This window comes from Haliaeetus leucocephalus, unplaced genomic scaffold (genome assembly GCF_000737465.1).
Source record: "Haliaeetus leucocephalus isolate CR32 unplaced genomic scaffold, Haliaeetus_leucocephalus-4.0 Scaffold351, whole genome shotgun sequence".
Taxonomy (NCBI): Eukaryota; Metazoa; Chordata; class Aves; order Accipitriformes; family Accipitridae; genus Haliaeetus; species Haliaeetus leucocephalus.
In genome coordinates, this window is record NW_010972787.1 from 6179309 (window position 1) to 6199846 (window position 20538).

Here is a 20538-nt window from a genome sequence, read left to right on the forward strand (position 1 = left end):
ATCCATCAGTAGAGATAACACTCTTTAGAATATGCTTCCAAGAAAAACCCTTCTCTCAGTACTTCAGGTGCCTGATTCCCTAGTAAAATTTGATGTCTAAAGCAAAGGATACAAACAATTGTTCAGCATCCTCTCCTGCTCCAAGTACCTAAAAATAAGCTTCTTCAATAGGCTACAGAGATTTACTTTAGAGGAATTCTTAATTTTTAATACCTTTATCGAGGTGTAAGCAGAGCCACTGGCTCAGCAGAACAGGCTGAAATCTCATTTTACCATTTCTGTTTAGTCTCTGCAACAAAAGGCAGCAGAGCCTGGCCTAAACATTCAATCAGGTTTTAACATCTTATTCTGAACCGCAGAACTCAGTCTCTAAGCTATAGGGTCCTGTGTGTTACAAACTTTGTCCTATGCTTTAAATCTGTGAAGTTTCCAGGTTCTCAGGTGTGTACAACCCTTGGGGCATAGAAAAGAAAGAGGCATAACTCATTAAGCAGCTGAGTTACTTTCAACTCACTGCACAACTGTTCTGTGCTAAGTGAGAGTTTTAAGCCTTTTTATGACTCTTGTGCACAGGAACACAAAGCAATGGCCTGTCACAAACTGTGAAAGAGGGCAACGCTTACACCAGAAATACCAGAAACAGGTAAACCCAACGAGTCAGGAGATACCAGTAAAATGAACTTTATTTTAAAGCTCATTAAAAAGCTTCACAATAACACTAACAGAATTAGCATTTCCTTCATTTTATGTACCCCACATGAAAAATGTATTGTTTAGCAAGAGATGAAACGTAAGCGTTTCTGCATGCTACTAACACATTTCACCATCTTATTATCTGATAAGTGCTTTGTACTGCAATAATCAAAAACCTTAGAACAGACGGATTTCTTCTGGAAAGTCCTTATGAATGGGACAGACACTGGCTTTTTACTGACATACCCAATAGATGTCCAGACAAAAGAAAACTACCTTGGAATCTACAAATGCCTACGAAGGTTTCGATTACAACCTTTTGAAGGAGCAGTATATTTCAGAGCAAGGGCTTCTTTTCATCTTTAGTGATGCAAATGGTTAAATACTGCACAGAAGCTTAGTATGAACTCACAATTCCACAGGAATCTGAAAGTTACCAAGGCAATTTTCCTTTTAGGATAGTCATGACCAACACTATTACTATTCTTCCTCCCATAACACAACATACCCCAGACAAGTCTTAAGAAAAAAATATAAATAGTTCCCAGAACAATGCATTCCCACCCCCCCCACCACATACAACGGCAAAAATATCTTCTGTCATGGGATGAAATAACTTGCTGCAAGTGCAGTGGTTTAGTCCAAGTCCATGCTAATGGTGTTTTGATCACTTGGATGACATTCGCCATTTTGTTGAGGCATTTCAGAATTTTTCTCGTCTTCTCCCATGTCTTCAGGTTTAAAATCACTCCGTTCATTTAATGGGTTTTCTTCCTTAGGAGAGTCAACTTTTGGTTTTGGTTGTGTCACAACAGGCTCACAGACATTGTTTAGCTCCTAAAAGAAAGGGAAAAGATGTGGTCAGAGTCTACATTAAGGACCACCAGCTTCACTAGTGTGAAGAGTCCTATGCCAAAAAGACTGTTTGAAACTTGCTTCTGTATTTGTTTCCCAAGTCCAAACTGACAAGTACTTATTGTACTCTGAAATAAATTAATTGGGCTACTTTCTGAAGTTCTGTGGGCAAAGTTCTTCAACTTAATATTTTGGATTTCACATGGGTTTTTTTCCAAGACTATTTTGTGCCTACAAGTAACACCAAAAGACTGAAAGACATAAAACGTCAATAAGCTCCACAGAATTGTATACAGTATAGTACAGCTCCTCTGCTTTCTACTGAATCTCTTCCTGTCCATACTTTCTAACTACCTTTTAAGAACACTGGAGCAGCAAGATGAAATTAGGGGAGAGGGAGGGGGACAGATATCAGTCTAGCTTTAGCACCAGCCTCTAAAATTAGTTTCTTATGGTACTTACCTGTAGCTTTGCCTTAATTTCACTTGAATGCACAGCCGGATCCTGATCTAAGCTCTTCTTAGCCTGTGCACTCACAGCATTATTCATCCACTCTACCACTTCACTAACACACTTCTCTACTTTCATCATCTCCATTTCATCAATATGGATGTATTTCTCATCCTGCCCAAATACAAATGTTTTGTATTAGTTAATAATGTCAAATTTTCTGTCAAGTTATGCCAAAAAGACTACCCCAATTATTTACAACTTATAATCTTTACTGATTTTCAAAACAAATAGAAGTTGGCAACAAGCCAGATCTGCTACAGCAAAAGACAACAATAAATACAGATTTCAAAATAAAGCTTCTTTTGCCCAATAATTAAACAAGAAATCTAGTTCACAGAGGGAACAGAGGCTTCACAAACAGGTCACAAAAAATATAACATTCTTAACAGGCCTAATAAAAAAACATCCCCTTCCTCCTGAAGGGTCTTACATGGGCTCAAGGTAGTTTAGACTGTGATTCTGCTGTACAAAGACAGGGAAAGGATCAGAGTTGTTAGGAGCATTCCCTACAGTGCCACAGTTACACAGTCAACTGATATCAGGAGCAGGACCTACCCAGCAACACAAGCCATGATTTTAGTCAAGAATTCTAAATACGGATTCAAGTCTTAAATGCGCTATTTCCAATGATGCTAATAATTTCAAGACTGTGTAATACTACTGAATAACTTCACTTAATGACAATTTTGTGATCTATAGCTGTTAAGACGTAATTGTTTCTGATGCAAGTCTCAATCTCAAAACTGAATTAGCTTGAGTGTTGTGAGTTTCCCTATTAAAAGTCATTAAGTTGAAACTCAAGTAGTAAATTTTCAAAAGCAGGAATTCTTATTAGGAAAGTAATCTTCAAACACCAGTGACAAAAAAAAAAACCCCAAACATCCATATATAATAAAGCTGGATGTTTTAGTTTGTCCTGAGTAGCTTTACATTAATGCTTCTCACCACGGCACAGTTCTTGTTCCCAAAAGAACTGGAAGAGCAGCACACTTCTAAAAGTCAGATTGGCCTTTAAAAGGTCAAGAATCAGACCACACTCTAACCCTCACTCTTTATAAGAATGTTCTTTTTGGCCTGAAAACATCCAGAAGTATCAAGTGACTGAAGATATGACACACTGTGCAAGATTTTTTGAGTACTGGGAAACATTTGCAGTGTTAAATTTGTGACCTATATATCAGTAGATTGCAGCTCATCTGAGAGTGAATTTGAAGCCTCTGCCAGCTGGTGAGCCTCAGTGAAACACTATGTGGTAAAAAGAAATGTACTTCAAGGCCACTTACTTTATTCCTGAATTCCCCAGCTATTGTAGCATAATACTGGAGCCTGTGTCCCAATTCTTCTAACAGCTTTGGTCGTTCTTCTGCTTCTTGATAGCGCGTTTCAATTGGAGTACCTAATTTCTAGAAAAAGCATTTCCTGTGTGTTGCGTGATTCACTAACGTTCATTAACACTGTTGTGTGGTAGTCTGGAAATTTTGCATTTTGGGCATACTAACAGACCTACCTTTAAATCCTCTAATTTGTCTACATACACCTGCTTAGCTTCATCCTCACCCTCTTCATACAGCCAGCCTTCTGTCTCCGTTAGAAGTGCAGAGAATCCCTGCAGATCCTATGTGTCAATATAATGCAACATGTAAAACATCAAAATACACACCAATTGACTATGTTGGTCTTGCAGTAACAGGACACTGGTAAATATATACGTTAATTCTTAGTCTCCTACATAAAAATTACTTTTCTACTACAGCTTTTGCCTAATTAAGTCACTTAAACCACACCAGCTTCTGAACTGAGAAACACACACATCTACAACACCAGCAGCATTTACAGCCTTTCATCCTTGATTAGGCCAATGCTTGGGGTGCAGCTTTAATTCATGTTTTTGGTTATGGATACAGCAACACAGCTTCCCCTTCTAGTCACCAACTTTATTTTGAAACAAAACTTTACTCTGTGACAAAATTTATTTTCAGGGATATATACTATTTGCTAAGCCTGAACCTAATTCCAGATCAGTCCCAGCCATCATTCAAATGAGTTAACGGTTTTCAGCTATTTCCAGGGTGGCTATGAGAAAGCTTGACCAAGGAATACAAAATAGATACTTGGTATCAGTATTTTCAGAGAAGCTCCTGAAACCACAACCTACCTTTTCACAAACAAACTTTTCATATGGTCCAGACAACTTGTCCCTGAACTCATACACATACTCCTCCACTGCATTCTTGGCATCATTTCTTTCCTTCTCCAGTTTATCTTGCATAATCATCTTTCCCTGTATAACCATAGAAATATTTTAATTAAAAAATACCTATGTTCGAACAGCATTCTACAAAGCACAGCTCCTGTAAAACACAGTAATCTCCCAGAGGCCTTGGTTCATGTAACTGTTGGAATTCTCATTGCTATGCACCTGAAGAAATGGGTTGCACTTCTCTAGATTACAACAGCTTGAACAAATCTCTGATGTTACTCCATGGATCAGTGCTCTGATACTACTGCTATAAACAACACTTCAATCTTTCTTATTAACGTTTGTCAATTATGTGTTAAAGTTGGACTGTATATTAGCTCACTGTAAGTTATTTCAGTCCACATTCCAGGGTTACAGTAAAAGGTCAAAGGTTGCCTTAAAAAGCAGATGAATGGTTAATAACTGCAATCAAGACAGCAGTCTAAACCACATTAACTCACCTCTGTTTCAATATACATATTGAGGAGTTCTTTTCCTAACTCCCAAACCAAGTTAGCTTCAATAGGTAGGTCCACATTCTTCACTTTTATCTTGGGTTTTTTAGCTTCTGGGGGCTGATCACCTTTCTTCTCATTTGTCTGAGTTGGAGAAAAGAAAAACAGGATAATTTTCCTGACTGCCTTCTGATGAAGTAGCACTATAATGAAAGAAACATTCATAGGAAGAACATGCAGAGATTTTTCTCTGTTCTTTCAGAATCTTCAATATATAATTGAGGCACTTTCCTTTCAGGGATTCCATCTCTTATCCTAGTCTCCTTACAGTCTAATTGATGGAAAGTAAGTACTGAGCTACAGGAAGGACATTTCTCAGATATATGTTGTATTCGCAGGTTTTCCAGAAGTGCCCATCTACAGCTTAGCACTTCACCAGTGATGCTGACAGTGGTAAGATTTTAACCTAAACCACTTCTCATCTTATACAGATGAAAGAGCACACTACTAGCAATATCGGGTAGGCATATGTTTTTCACAAAGATTATTTCCTATTATGTTCATGAATTCCTGATCCCAACTTCCTTCAGCAGGCCTAATAAGCTTGGCCTCTAACAGCTGTTAAAAAATTGAAATGTCTGCAACCTGAACAAATTAGCTGTACAACACTGCATAAAGACCGAGCAGTGGTAAAGAGAGACTTCTTGCATGAATTCTTTTGCAAACTCCGTATGAAAATCATCGAGACATACACATTATTTTTCACAATAGAAAAGGTATAAAAATGAAAAGGTTCCGAGCACCAAGTTCCTTACTTTTTCCTGGAATATGTTACCATTTAAAAAGCCACCATTATAGAGCATAACATTTTCAACATAGTTAAAGGGTCACTCACTTTCTTGACATCTGGGATTTTGTTTTCTTCAGAGGGAGGTTCTGATGAAGGGGGAGGCTGTGATGTTTGCTGACCATCAGTTTGTACCTGGGACTGTGTTCCAGCCTCACTGTTCTCTTGCTGGATATTTTTCTGTAATGAAAGCCCAGGCACAAAGGATGTAGAAGGCATGTGCACTTGTATTTAGTAAAAGTTATAGGGCACTTCACTTCTGATGCACATACTGTACAGAGTGCCCTACAAAGCATTCTGTGCACACGCAGAAACACACACGCTTTAACTAACGGAGATACAGACTAGTGCAAGTTCAGAAGGACTTGTGAAAACGCTACCAGTGCCAGGCTTGCAGCATAATACTCATGCGCATGTGTGTGCACGCTACCACCTTCTCTCACAAGAAGTGGCTTTTAAGCTATTGAGTCATAGCTTAAGTTTTTTTCCCCCCTCAGAAAACTATTAAAACATCAAGTACACCATAATAGTGCTGCATGATTCCCCAGTGTTCCCCTCCCCTTCAATGCTGCAGAAAACAATCCAGCTTTCCCTTTCATAAAAAGTTTGAAAAAAAACTTTACTAATATGAAAGATTACACACAAATCCTTTTACACAGAGAGCATGGATGACTAATAATCCAAACCAAGTTTTCCTATTTGGAACAGTCTGATAACTATGGCAGCTGTAAGCAACCCCACCCTCAAGAAATCCACCTGCTGCTATTTGGCACTTTGCTCAATAATTGATTTTGAAATCCACACACTTTCAAGCTACCACAAATTTTCTCCTGTTCTTATGAAGACATATTTCCTGACAGCTATGCACATCTCAAAATTAACCTCACTTTGCTGTCTTCCTTTTCTTCCAGAGCATGTAACAGCAAAACACTTTCATCAGTAAAGGACATTCACACACAAGAAAGGTCAACTTACATCACTTGAGTTTTCAATAGGCCTCTGGTCCTGAGATTCCACTTCAGTCTCAACACTGACATCTTCACTCTCTTCACTTTTAACTGGTTCTACCATGGACGCAGTGGACACACTGAAAATGCCATGAGTATTGACACGGACTTTCACTTTAACTTTAGACTTCTCTCCATCTTTCTGGGCTGCCACATTCTGGATAATATACCTACCTAAAAACCAAAAGAATCAATACTCACACAGTGGAATTAAATAGGTAACTTACAGAGCCAGGAAAACACCTCCCTTTTTCATAGGGGACACATTTTCTAAATATTTGGTGAAGCCTCTGTGCTCATCTCATGGTCCCCAAACTGAAATGAATACCAAAAAAAAAGCAGCAGCATGCTGCTTTTCAGCCAACTTTACCTTACAAAAAGGAAGAATGTTTACTTTTGTCATCTAGGGTAGGTTCTCCTGCTGCTAGTAATACAGAGTAAATACAAAAAGCGAAAGCTCACTTCCCCTTACTTGTGCTATCTGTGATGCTATAGTGGGATGAAAGAAAACTACACAAAGACTTAGTCTAAGGCCAATGTTAAGTAGTATGTCTTTTTAATAAAGTTACTGCCCAACATAGAAACAGTATTCCTAGAAGTTTTCTTTTCAGCTTGTGACATCCATGTAAGTCTAAGTCTGCCATTACCTTTTACTCTAGGACAGAATGCAATTGTTTTGTAACTCCTGTAGTACCCGAAACAAGCATTGTGAAACTAAGAAACAGACAGACAACTAGTTTAACAGTGAATGAAGAATCAGATCTCCTTGACATTAAAAGCAGATGTATTTTTCCTGCCTACTACGTGGTTATGTGTATATCACCAGAATGGTGACCTGGAGATTATGACACTTGTATAGCTGCAAAGTACAAGTTCACCGATTTCATCACAGGCTGGATATACACACACCCCCCCTATTCCTTCACTAATAGATCTAAACCACATGCATACAAGCTTTTACCTACTTACTTTACAGGCTAAAGAATGTAATCCCCCCTCTCTTATCCAATAATGCTAGAGCTGAGACTACCAGAAGAGAGGACAGGTCACATCAGAACTACTTACTCACCCATTAGGACTACTAACAATTCTGTTCTGAGCAGAGTTAATCAGTGAGTGCGCTGAAACCACTCCGATTTTCAGTTCTGTTCTTACCAGTTTACGGAACAGCAGTTAAACATCTTATTTGTTCAAGCCATATAAATTGAACACTCACAGATCCCACTATCAGTCTTTATGGTAAGAGTTAACATGAAAGGAAGTCTGCTGTTCCTGTAACTACAAAATAATGTGCTGGTTTCCAAGACATATGGTATTTGCACTTTGTGACTCTCAGTGAAACAACACATAATTTGCTTCAAAGTAGAGAAAATAACTGATGTTTCCTGTTAGGATAATAGTTTTTGGTAACTTTGTAGTGCCTTAGGTATTAGCTGAAATATTGGTAAATCAGATGGGAGATGTTTTTGCTCTATATATTCTCCTACCCATTTCAAGAATATTTATAAAGCTTATCTTTAACACTACAATTCTGGTGATACTGTATTTTAAGTGCATTGTTAACCAACAGGACAGCTGTATTGTCAAATAGTTAACCATTTCTTCTACCACTCTGGAAAAAAGTTAAGTTTTCTAACAAAACCAAGCAATTACTTGACAGCTAGTAATAGCTTTATCTTAATTTTACACGCAAACATACAACATTTAATTGCATGCTTAGAACTCAAGAGCAATTATTTAATTGGCCTGTCTTTACCATCACAATCTTTTTCTAACCACATTGTAAACTCTTTGTGTCAACACTGTCAATGCTGTAATTTGTCAAAAAGGATGAAAGAACTGATTATAAATGTCACCTAGACAATTGCAATCAATATTGTAGTCTTGTAGCTGCCATTATTTCAGGCTGCCTTGATTAAAACTTATTCAGCACTACGTCAAACCCAAAAAGTATAGGAAAAAACAACAACTAGTTACTCAAGACATGTTGAAGTTTTTTATATGCAGGAGATATTTCTCAAGTATTCCTAGCTTGCTTTAGTGATAAGCAGAAAAGAAGATTAAAAAAAGTTAAGAAGTTATCTTTCACAGTGAGAGTCCCATTCTAGCCCTGGGCATTCAGCTATAGTTTCCCCTAATTTCTTCAACAGACTGAAGCAACTTTAGAAACTAGAAAAATAGAAGATCCAAATTCAGTTACCTATGGAATGGGAGAAATTGAGTCCTTCAGACACAAAAATCTAAATATATACATCATATAACCATACTGTAACACAACACAGTTACAGAACCAATTTAAAACCGAACCGTGTGAGACAACACTATTTCCAGGACAATTACTTACCAATTTTTGACTCAGGATATGGGACTCCATTAGGATCAGAATAAAAAGCTTCCAACTCAAATGGACCTTTTCTGTAGAATGTAAGAACCTTAGAGAAAGGTGCTGCATGATTTCTGCTGAAGACCTCATGAACCCTAGAATTAAAGAGAAAAATACCACTTTTAGCAGAAAGGCTTTGATCTAGGGTCAGAAATCTTCAGAGAAACATCACCATGTTTTGACACATTTGGCCTTCTGAGCAATTCCAAGAAAGATACTTCACTACTGTACCATAAGGAAAAAAAATTATTGTTGTGTACTGTAATGGGAAATTGTCCTATTCCACTAATTTTTGAGTCTCAGAAGCAAATAAGTTTAGATGTAGGTGGCAATTCAGTGACAGACTATCAGCAGAACTCCAAAATTTGTTTCCTGCAAAGACATTATTCTGAACTTGGAATAGCATAATTTAAATCATAATTTGCACAGTTCCTCGGTTAGTCTCAAAAGGCTAATTATAGTCCTGTTAATTCCTTTATCATTTACTTTCTGTGGCTCAGTTGAGAACCCTGACACCAGATTATTATTCATTCCTTGATATGACAGAAAGACAACCAGCTTTATTTTATGTTCTTCCTCTAGGGTCTGTCCGCTATTATGCCAGTCTGATTCTAATTTCCATCTAAGTTTTGTCTCCTAACTATGGAAGGATCTCATCTAATAACCTAAATGTAAGAAAATAAGAGCTTCACCTAGAATGTGAACCTGCAGGTTGCCCTCAGAAGTATGTGACAGAACAATTAAGTTCTGCATCTCCACACAAGACAGACAAAAAAGGAAAGACTGAATTACACAGAACATGAGAAAGGTATGAACAGGTCCCTCAAACTCTAAACTTTCCAAAAGCTAAACTCAGACCTCTTTACATCCTAGACAGCAACTGCATTTCCCACAGGCATGGCATAGTTAATAGCAGAAAGGTCAGAGTCTTAAGACACTGCAATTGCAAGAAATTTCTTATAAAACCCCAAGAATTAAATCCTTGCTTCTGTTTTCAGCCAAACAGCATCCATGTAAGCTCACAATATTAGCATAAAGCATAATGTTCTTACTAAAACAAGAATCCAGATAGGTGTTAGGAACACCTTGAGTAAAAAAAAGCCAGAAAGGAAAGCGGGATCAGGATCCAGCAGTTATTCTAGTTCATTTTGTATTCCAAAACCTGACAACCAGTAAGGGCAATGCAACACAAGATACTGGTAGCTCATTCAATCACAATTTTTTTAACCATTTTTTTTTAACATATGAGGAGTTACAGTTAAAATTTCAATGCATGCCTTTACACAGTCTCCACTATCAGCCATCTCTGGTACATGGCCTACAGGTTTTCTGCATCAGAATGCCAAGATCTTAATTTAAATGCAACCAAGAACATTATGCTTGAATTATGAAGGCCAAAAGCTTCACAAAAATGTAGTTTGAGCTACCTACCCTTCAGTGTCCTCTGCTTCTGTGTTCCACAACAGAGATATTGGGAATGGTGTAGCATCTGTCACAGAGAATTCTCTAACTTTAAAAGCTGGAGAAAGAATTGCACACTAAACAAAAAAGAGACATGCATTAAAGGTGGTTAACTGCTCTACTCCACCCGCCCCCAAGACAGCTAAACATCTTTAAACAAGAAAGAGAACTGTATTACTTTACTAAAACAGAGCTAGGCAAATCGCTTGATTTCAATGGAGTATGGTAAGAAAACAGAAGTTTCATTAGCAGCACTTTTGGCCTTATTCTTACTGTAGCTTGTGAAAAAAGGTAAGTCTAAACCAGGAATGTAAAGAATGGCAGTGCTGCATTACTTAGTCCTAAAAGAAGTGGTGTTTATCTTACAAGTCCTCCTTCCTTCCCTGGAGACAAGCGATTGCTAGTGATGGAAAGCAATTAGTGAGATGGGGTAAAGAAACAAGTCAAAGAAGAGAGGGTGAGATAAGAGAATAAGTAAAGGAGAAAAGGAAGAAGGGAGAATGAGTTGTTTGCTTGTAAAATATAGTTCAGTAGTTGGAAACTGTAAAAATTGGGGGGAAATAGAATAAAAGTCTGTTTCACATTGATGGAAAGTTGGATACCAGAAAATGCAAGCTTGCAGTGTTTTGGGCGTACTTCTCATTAACTTTGCTGATTAAAAATGTCTCTTCCCTCAGCTTGACAGCAACTTAAATTTTTCTCATTAAAGATCCATAGATCCTGTTCTTTTGAAGAGTGGACTGCTTACAGAATACACCCAGTATCAGCACTTTCAGTAAAGTACTGCACCACAGAGGAGCGCTCTGGACTTTTTAAAATAGCATTGTCCCATAGAAAGACCCAGTGAACATGTATGTTCCTCTGCATACTTAAAAATGGACCACTTCTGCCATTTCTCATAACTGCTTGGCTAAGTCTTCACAGAAGTGCTCTCAAGAAATTTAACTGCTAAGTTTATCAAGCGTTGCCAGAACTATACCTGCAGAGCACAGCCCCTAGCTATAGCTTCATCTGCATTCAGCGTTGTACTGACATCCTTGCCAAAGAATTTCGCAATCCTCTCTTTGACAGCAGGAATGCGGGTTGCTCCTCCCACAATCTCTACAGCAGTTACATCTTCCACTTTCAGTTGTGTTTGTTCCATTAATGAAAGCAGAGGCATCTCTATCCTTTGCAGCAGGTCAGCACACAATTCTTCAAATTGTGACCTAAGGAAGGAAATGGAATTAACCAAAGAATGCCTGTCCCACCATTAAGACTTCCTGGTATTCTTGTTTCCAAACTGATGCTGACCAGGTTTGTTAACTACACTGCAAGGAGACTTAAAGCTAAACCCCTGTGAGTAGGCTGAAGCAACAACCATACATAAGGTAGTACATGAACAGCTGCTTACTGATTTTCCTATGCTACTATCAATGTAGTTAACTAAGATAAAAGTATTGTTTGGGCAGGTGCTATATATTTCCCTACAGCAGAGGTTACAGATAAGAATACAAGAAAACACTAATACTTCCTTTACAATGAAAAACTGTTGCCTAAATACTAGAGGGAAGAAAAAAACCCCACGACTCTTGGCAGTAGTTACAGGACTAACGGTGACTACAAATTAAGTTGTGCCTGTGAATGTGTGCAAAAGAGAGACAGACACACACAGACTTCATTTAGACTCGGGCCATAACCAAGTCATCCCCCATAAGCACCGTGTCTGTCCTCCATTTCTCTGCCAATATCCAGAGTACAGTAAGAACAGAAAAAAAAGGAACAAAGCTTCAATTGTTGCTATCTTAAGAGCAGTATGGGATTTAGGTTACCTAAAATACGCAGGAGGCCTACATATGCAGCCAACCCCCCTGGGTCTGGTTTGCACGCATCAATCCATGGTTTTAAGAACGTGTCATTCTACAGAAAGAATCCAAGCTTCTTATGCATGCATTATTACACTGAAACATTGCTCAGGTAGCTGAACATTACATTTCACAGCCTTAGTTATTTTAGTATTACAAAAATGCCATAGCTATTCAGCACTCACGCTTAATTTTAGCGCAGTAAGTTTTTTTCAAATATGGAAAGAAACACTTGTTTAAGAAACATGGCCACCAAAGCAACTGCCTGTCTTGTACAGCACTCACCTGTTCATTTTTCCAGATACATCAGTATCATTCATGAAACACTCAATATTTAGGGGAATGTCTGTGCTATTTGAACTCATTAGTTTCTTCAGTTTCTCACATTCCTGATACAGACGAAGAAGAGCTCGAACTTTTGCTTTTGGATCCAGCTTATACTTCGATTTTATTTCTGCACAAAAGTAATCTACTAGCTTTCCATCAAAGTTTCTTCCACCTAGGAAAGGGTCAAATGCTGTGCCAAGTACCTGGTTTGAAAGAACACAATTATTTGATCTTACACTTAAGTAAAAATCAAATGGAGTAGCAGCCTTCCAATACCAGCAAGCCTTTGCTTCAAAAAAGGTTGGGGACAAGTCAGCTATTTTCCAATGCACAGGCTTAAGTACTTCAACCAACCACATCAGCCAAAAATTGCTCTTCACTTTTACAGTGGAGGTAAGACTAAATAACTGTGACAATCCTAAACATTCACAATTTTAATCCACACACATGTTCATTTAGATAAAACAAACTAAATGACAGCAGTTGTATTTTATATCTTACATTGGTGTATTGCAATGAATTTACAGCCTCCATTTGAAACCATCCTAATGAAATGAAGGACACTGATAAGAATCTTCACCTTTTGACTCACTGCCATCTCCCATACATTAAGTTATTTCAGAATTTTAAAAACAAGGCAGGTTTATAGTCTATGTGATTCTAATGTCTCATAAACCCTTTTATTTTAATTTCATCTTACTACCTTCAGTTTACTCTTGTTGAATGCACAGGCTGATACTTGAAATGCAGAATGTCCCATATCAACAAACACAACTATCCGTGGCTTCTCTTCAGGAGCTGGAAGGTCTTGTTTATAAATTCCATAATTCAGAGCCACTGCAAAACAATGTCAGATATTACCAATGCAATCTCTAGTAAGTCTCCAATTACATGCCAACACATCCCTGTGAATATTAAGGTATCGATTGAAGAGCAGCAAGACAAATCCAGACATACACCTACGCAAGGTCTTACCTACGTGGAAGCTTTATTCCATTAATACATGTTGTAGGACCTGAGAAACAAAACATCCTTCCTCAGTCATTCTCTCTATGTGTTGAAGCATGCAAAACTAAGAAGCAACAACCCTGTTCGGGGGTTTTCTACTTTAATCTCTTTATTAACAACCTTTTTTTTTTTTCTTTGCATAGTTATCAAAAACACAGACCATCTTTACAACAAAACCAAAACCCAGCTTTGTATTTATAAGGAGTATCTCCCAGGCATGAAGGTTTTGCCCGAGAATGGTATAAATGGTCAGCACAGGCTGCAAAAGGGATGAATCTCAGTCTATACAGAGTATCAGGCAGGGACAGTTCATGTGCTCTGAAGAGCAATGTTTTATAGTCACACCAACATTCTCTCACTTCAGGAGAAACAGACACTGACTCCCTCTCTCACATCAAAAGCAGTAGTTCCAGACCAGCTGGAACAAGGACAGCCAAGTTTCCCACTGATCAGAGACTTGAAATTTATGGATTCTAGTGTCTAATAAAGTTCCCCTGCAGTTGGTACACTCATTCTCATCTGTGTGGATTCTTTGGGGTCTGTGAAAACCCAGTATCGGCAGTAATTAACCCCTCCCACAAGCAGTTATTAAGAGGTGGTTAATTAAAAACAGGAAGTCTATTTCACAAAATGTATCTGTTATAGCCCCAAGATCTAGATTTGACTGAAATTGTGTTTTGGTCTGTTCATTCACATAACATTCCTATTTCTGAGCAGACTGAACACATTGCCCTTGTTTCCAAGCTAAAAATAAATTTATGAACAGAACTTGTGAAACTTTATGAAAGTCACAGCAGAATTTACCTTTTCTTAAAAAACAAAACAAAAAACAAAAAACCAACCCCCTGCCCAAAAACACCCCCCAAACAAACAAAAAAACCCCGACCAAAACCACAAACAATTTTTCTTTTCTGCCCTACTATACCTCAGGACCCCTACCCCGAAGAGACAATCAAAGATTCTTACATTTAAAATATTAGAAAAACTTGGATGGTACTCATTAGCCTTGCAAGTTAAGGAAAACTAGAAATGCTATGTGCTACACGGTAAAGAAAGGCTGCTGGTGCAATCAAGGGGATGAAAGAGCTACCCGTTTTTCCAGGGACTGTTCATCCCAATGGCAAAGCTTCCAAAGACCCTGGCTAAAATGGCCTGAAAAGCAATCAAGGTTCTTGCACGGCCAAAGACTGGCCTGAGCTGTTCTGCCAAACAAACAAAAGGGAAGTGACAAAGCCTTTAGCTGGCTTATAACACCCCATCATGAGAGGTCATCTCTGAATCAGGTGTGAAGGATTACTTTTGCTTCAATACAGAAAGGGGTTGGAAAGGTACTGTTTTGACTGCTAAGGTTGGAAAACACTCCCCCCCCCCCCCCCTTTTTTTTTTTTTTTTTTTTTATTTTTTTTACCCACTTTTTTTTTCCTTTATGAATACAAAGTTTCTTCATAAACATTCTGAAAATGGAATTTGAAGGTTAAAAATAGAGGGCTGGATATTCGTACTTCCTCCTCCTCTCTCCACAGTCACCCTAGAGATGTACAAGCGCTGTAACTCAAGAATCCAGGCATGTGGGACAAAGTGTACCTACTGCGGGGTCCACACTTACCCAGCTCAAGAATTCATGCTACCACACATTGTCTGTAGCACTCTTTGCTATATAAACAAAGAATTAAGCTAAAGCTAGATGACAGAAACATGCACCTATGGCTTTTGCAATGATCAAGACAGACTTGCTCTTCATTAGGTGCAAATATATAGCATTCAATGTAAAGAGCATAATACTGATGAAACAACTGTGTTCACTAGAAATTCTATACATTACCATGTAAATACTCATCTGAAACCGATTCTGGAAAAACATTTTAAGATACCACTCCATCAGTGCATACTTAAGATTGCTTTACTCCTTAAAAAATATAAAATAAAATATAAAATTCAAAAGCATTAATCCAGCTGGTGTGCACCAAACATGCTTGCATGGAACATTCTCCCAAAGTAAATTCTTCCTTACTTATCTAACTAATGTGTGCAATAGGAACAGAAAAGTAATTGTCTTCTGGTACAGAACTCCACTTCCCAATTCTTTTCCCAGGAAACAAGTGCTAGTTATTATGCCATTTAAAAACATGGAACAAATGCTCTCTCAAACACAAACAGAAAAATGCAGGAAGACAGGTTAAGAATGCTTGTTTTAAGAAAGACCAAATAAACTCTTCATTCTGCCAATGTGTTTTTAGAGTTCCAAACAGATTAGCAAAGGAGATTAATTGCCTTTTGTGTGTGTGTGTGTTTTAAAACCACAGTTACACTGACAAAGGCCTTGGAAATCACAAAGTGTTTGATGCTTAATCAAGAAACTTCCTTCACGAGTGCCTAAATCCCACAACTGCGTCATGAGGTTTCTTCCATGAAATCTGGACAGTAAGCTAAATGGACAAGTAGTCTAGGCACATGACTCCTAAGTATGTACTCAGGGAGATAACTATCACTAAAGCTTCATCTCTTCTACCCCTTCACACAGAAGACATTAAAATGAGACTGTAAATCAAGAGAAGAGCAACAAGTTTTTAGAACATGTCTCATTTCTGATTTTTCAAGTCAGCCTTCTTTCTTAGAGTAAGTAAATGCACCCTCTATCACACCCTTCATTTGCAGAAATTGCTATTTTACTCTACTTACCTGCTGTCATGTCATTCATTAGTCTAAGACAATTTAATCCAACAATCTGAGCTGCATCCAGAAGGGACCTCCTTTCAGCATCTGTGAAAAATGATGGAACCTGAAGAAAACAGGTGAGAATGGAAAGTTAATTCCAGAAAATGAGATATCACATTGTTTATTTGAAAATATTAATTTAAAAATTGTATCTGTCCCTCCTCTTTGAGGAACACACTTGCTCACTGCAAGTCTTTTAATATGCAACTATTGTACTGAATCGAGACTTCAAATATTCTATTCAATCACACTGAGCTGGAATTAAACGAGCACACGCTAGCATCAAACAAATGAGTTAGTTGTATACAAATGCTGGGAACCTTAATTACTGGTGCAAGATATGAAACTGGGTATTATTGAGATAGAGACATGGAATAACCTTAATCAGAATTAGTTTATATACTCCTGTCCAAGAAAGTAAAGGGCAGGGGGTAGAAGTACAGCAATATTACAGATGAGAGATACAAAGAAATAAGGGATAATGAATAAAGAGAATCTGTTTTGGCCAAAATTGCTTTGGGCAAGAAGTGGTAAGAAATACTGAAGGAATATATTGTTGAAAATTTGTTACACATCTCCAGCATTGGCATTGGACAGTGACCTCTGACGCCCTCAGGGACAGAAACTACATCATTAGAAGACACTAACTTTGCAGGTATCAACTGGAGAACAAATTCTTCTAATAACAGAACTAAATATTCCTAGATACAACATGAGACAGACTTGTTCAAAGAGTCATTGAGTACACAGAGGCAGATGTTATTTTATACTCAGGCTTTGCAATGGAATGACTGTTCTTCATCTGAGGTCATTTTCTGTGCAGTCATAAATTGAAAAAAAAAATTAACTTACTGAGAGGATGAACATAAACAGGACAGAAACTAAAGTTTTCAGCTGCCAGAGGGCAAACTTTGATAAACAAAGGCACCTTTAATGAGTAATTAGTGCGCCTAGTCATAGAAACAAGCTGCAGAAGGGTATATATCAGATCCCAGAAGTGTTCTGGGTCCAAAAGTTCAGACATCTCCAAGAGAATGAGTTCATGAATAGGGTCAGGGTCTAGAATACGGAAGCAGCCCTGGGATTTCTTTAAGTCAGAAGCTCTCAAGCTAGTTAGGATTAATCCTTTCGTAAGTGCTTATGCAGTGTTCTTTTTCACTCTACATGAATAGAAACAAAATGCCCTCAATAGTTGAAGTTAAAGACATAATGTTCCTGTACACTACAATTACTTACAGAAATAACACAGTCTGTTACTGGCTTTTTCAGGTTACTCTCTGCAGTCTCCTTTAATTTAGTCAATAACATAGCTGAAATCTGTTCTACACTGAAGATATGCTCCTCATCCATGTACATGACCTGGATAGAAGAAATACATAAAATAATTACATTATGTCAACGGGAGGAAAAATTACTTACATTCAATGTTTTTTGATACACTGCTGACTAATAATACTTCATCAATCATGACATGCTTAATTATTTCATTACAGGACTCACTAAGGCACCAGTTCAAGGTATGGAGAAAAGCAGCAAACCAAACACACAGCCCTAAGCTAGGGTCTTCATTAGTGAAGCAGCATTGTTTGCTACACCAGCAAGGCTTCATTATCAATATTTTTATATACTTCTGAAAATGAACACAATGTTATTAACTGCATCTATTCTAGGAAAAGCTGACATTGTATTAGCAAACTCCTTGAAATGTAAGCAAGAGTCAAACCTGCAATGTGGTACAAACTGGTTTTGAACATCTGTTTCAAGTAACTTATATCAGGCAGTCCACTAAAGACAAACATGTCACTCATTTATAGCAATTATTCTAAAGAAGAGTTCCCTACTACTTTACAAGGAATTTGTAACCACATAATTAGACTGTTGCAATGCGTTCAGCACAACAGTGACAAAAAGGTTAACACTCTGCAGTAAAACCATATGACCTCATAATTATCTTAGCAGTTTTTCTGCCAGGACGTTTGAGCTGGATGTGTAATTTGCCAACAGGGAAGCTCATATTTCAGCAATTATTCGCAAATAAACCTTAATTTGATAGTTAATATCCACTATTTAAAGATGAAGCTGTCTATTCATACAGAGCTCTTTAACAGACAGGTTAAAGAAAACCTTTAGGGTAATTAAATGAAACCCATATTTTCATGACTACGTGCTGAAATGTAAACTTTTAAATGTAGCTCTAAAACCCAAAAAGATACACTGCAAATTTACCTTTACTCCAACTCCACCATTCTTCATAGGAACCAAATCATAGCTCAACTTTTCTTTTTCCTTCTGAACAAAAGGATCATTAAATGCACGGCCATGGAATCTCTTGAAGTTAGATACTGTGTTGTGGGCATGAGTAATTTGCTGTAAAGAAATACAGGATATTTAGAAATCCACTCTTGATTGACCTGCAATGTTCAGTGCTGTTCTGTGTGCCCCCAAGCATCAGTCAAGTTTTAAGACAACTGCTCACTCACTTGTCACATCTCTTTCTGTAACACCTGTAATTGCTATCTGGTACTTTCTATTAGCTCATTACTACAGAAGATTATATGAGTCAGTGACATAGATACTTGCAGACCATTATACATTAAGTATTATAAGGATTATACAAGTATCCCTAAAAACTTGAAGCAATCAGGTGAGCAGTAACAGGATCTATAGCACCTACTACTTTAGTCACCTAATTTGGACAGAATTCAAACAATTAAAGATAGGAGCCAGCTTCACAACAAGTAGCTGCACTGCTTGTAAACTGGCCCTCCAATCCCAACCACCTCACCTCCAGCTGTTCACTTTAAACCCCATTACATTAAGTGCAAACAACTGGTTCTGCAGTGACTAAGCTTCAAGCTGATAAGTCTCCCCACACACTTCAATAATTTTTTTTTCCTCTGAGATACTTTAAAACCACTTCATTTCCCTGTTCATGTTCACCTAACAGCCATTCAAATTCTTGCACCAGACTAAAGAAGGATAGGACTGCATAGACAACAGCAGGAAACATGAGACTCTCTGGTGGTAACGATGTCAGCTTAAAGTATATGCTCAACTACAGTGCAAGCTCCCCACAGAACCAACTGACCAAGAAAAGCATTCTTTATCAGCAACGCAATGCAGAACAGGAATTAGACAACTAGACCAGCCTAAGAGATATACAGCAAGTATCTCAGGGTAGAATGAATCCTATTCTATTGGAGAGAAACTATAAAAGCACATTGTTCTCTCCAGAAGAGATTTAGGCAGGCACCAACATATTGCATGCTAACAACTCAAATGACAAGCATACCGAGGAAGTTTTCTAGCATTCACTTCCCTCAAAGGGAAAGCATCAGTTTCTTATTGCCTGCAAAATTTTCTATCATGGAATTGAAGAATCTGAGCTACATCTTATATTAGAAAGCTATGCAACTATGACAGTTCTCCAACAGAAAAGCTCCCTGACAAAGCAGCAGGCCATACCCATAGTATTAAACAGTAACTTTCAGAAATCTCTCTGTGTGGAGAAAAAGATGTCACACCTGAATTCCCTACCAGGAATCATCCTTGGTTTATTCTAGCCACCAAACAGTGCTCAGAGATTATTAGTAAGAGCACGAGTTAGTACAGGCCAAAAATCAGACCAGGAACTATTCCAGCACTTTAATGCAAGAGCGTATTTAGGTTCTGTGTTCAAGATGGTTTTCCAGGATGGTTTCAGTTATTTGTATAGCCATAACTTCAGAGTACTTGAATGCTACGTAATTCACAGCTCTATTGGTGAAGAACATAGAAGCAAAAATTATTACCATGCAGCGGGCAGAGAAGCACAAACACTCTGGTAGCTTTTACAGCCTAATTTAGAATTAACCTCAGAGCCTTTTCTAAGAGAACAATCTTAAGATATTTTTAGAGTAATTGTATGCCATTAGGTCTGTAGCATGTTTTAATATCTTCCTGCTTAGTCACAATTAAGAAAGCTGAGAATTATGGTCTGTTAAGCAGCATACTGTTCTCATCTCCAATGCTACCAGACTTAACTAAAGGAAACAGAAATTCTCTGAAAATTCACTCCAACAGCAGCTCCTCAAGTGTTAAAGTAAGAGAGCACCTCTGAGTATTACAAGCTCTCTCACACATAAACACATTGTTGAAGTCACTAGTTAAAAATGGTTGTGTTCTCCCCCCCCCCCCCCCCGCTCTTTTTTT

At 37.9% G+C, this 20538-nt stretch overlaps 1 protein-coding gene across 2 annotated transcripts in view; it reads right to left on the reverse strand.

Annotated features, from left to right (window-relative positions):
- Positions 1 to 665: 665 nt before the first annotated feature.
- Positions 666 to 20538, reverse strand: part of HSPH1 (heat shock 105kDa/110kDa protein 1) — a 21575-nt gene continuing 1702 nt past the window's right edge. Inside the window, exons 2-17 of one of the 2 annotated variants that reach the window (XM_010572713.1) lie at positions 18574 to 18714; positions 17584 to 17706; positions 16312 to 16411; positions 13328 to 13461; positions 12583 to 12827; positions 11433 to 11661; positions 10424 to 10530; positions 8954 to 9087; positions 6578 to 6783; positions 5651 to 5782; positions 4762 to 4899; positions 4217 to 4342; positions 3569 to 3676; positions 3345 to 3464; positions 2011 to 2172; positions 666 to 1530 (exon numbers count right to left, since the gene is read on the reverse strand). In XM_010572713.1, coding sequence (XP_010571015.1) covers positions 1330 to 1530; positions 2011 to 2172; positions 3345 to 3464; positions 3569 to 3676; positions 4217 to 4342; positions 4762 to 4899; positions 5651 to 5782; positions 6578 to 6783; positions 8954 to 9087; positions 10424 to 10530; positions 11433 to 11661; positions 12583 to 12827; positions 13328 to 13461; positions 16312 to 16411; positions 17584 to 17706; positions 18574 to 18600 — 2292 coding nt within the window. In that variant the 5' untranslated portion in view covers positions 18601 to 18714 and the 3' untranslated portion in view covers positions 666 to 1329. The remainder of the gene's footprint in view (positions 1531 to 2010; positions 2173 to 3344; positions 3465 to 3568; positions 3677 to 4216; positions 4343 to 4761; positions 4900 to 5650; positions 5783 to 6577; positions 6784 to 8953; positions 9088 to 10423; positions 10531 to 11432; positions 11662 to 12582; positions 12828 to 13327; positions 13462 to 16311; positions 16412 to 17583; positions 17707 to 18573; positions 18715 to 20538) is intronic. The other variant, XM_010572714.1, reaches the window with a different exon arrangement.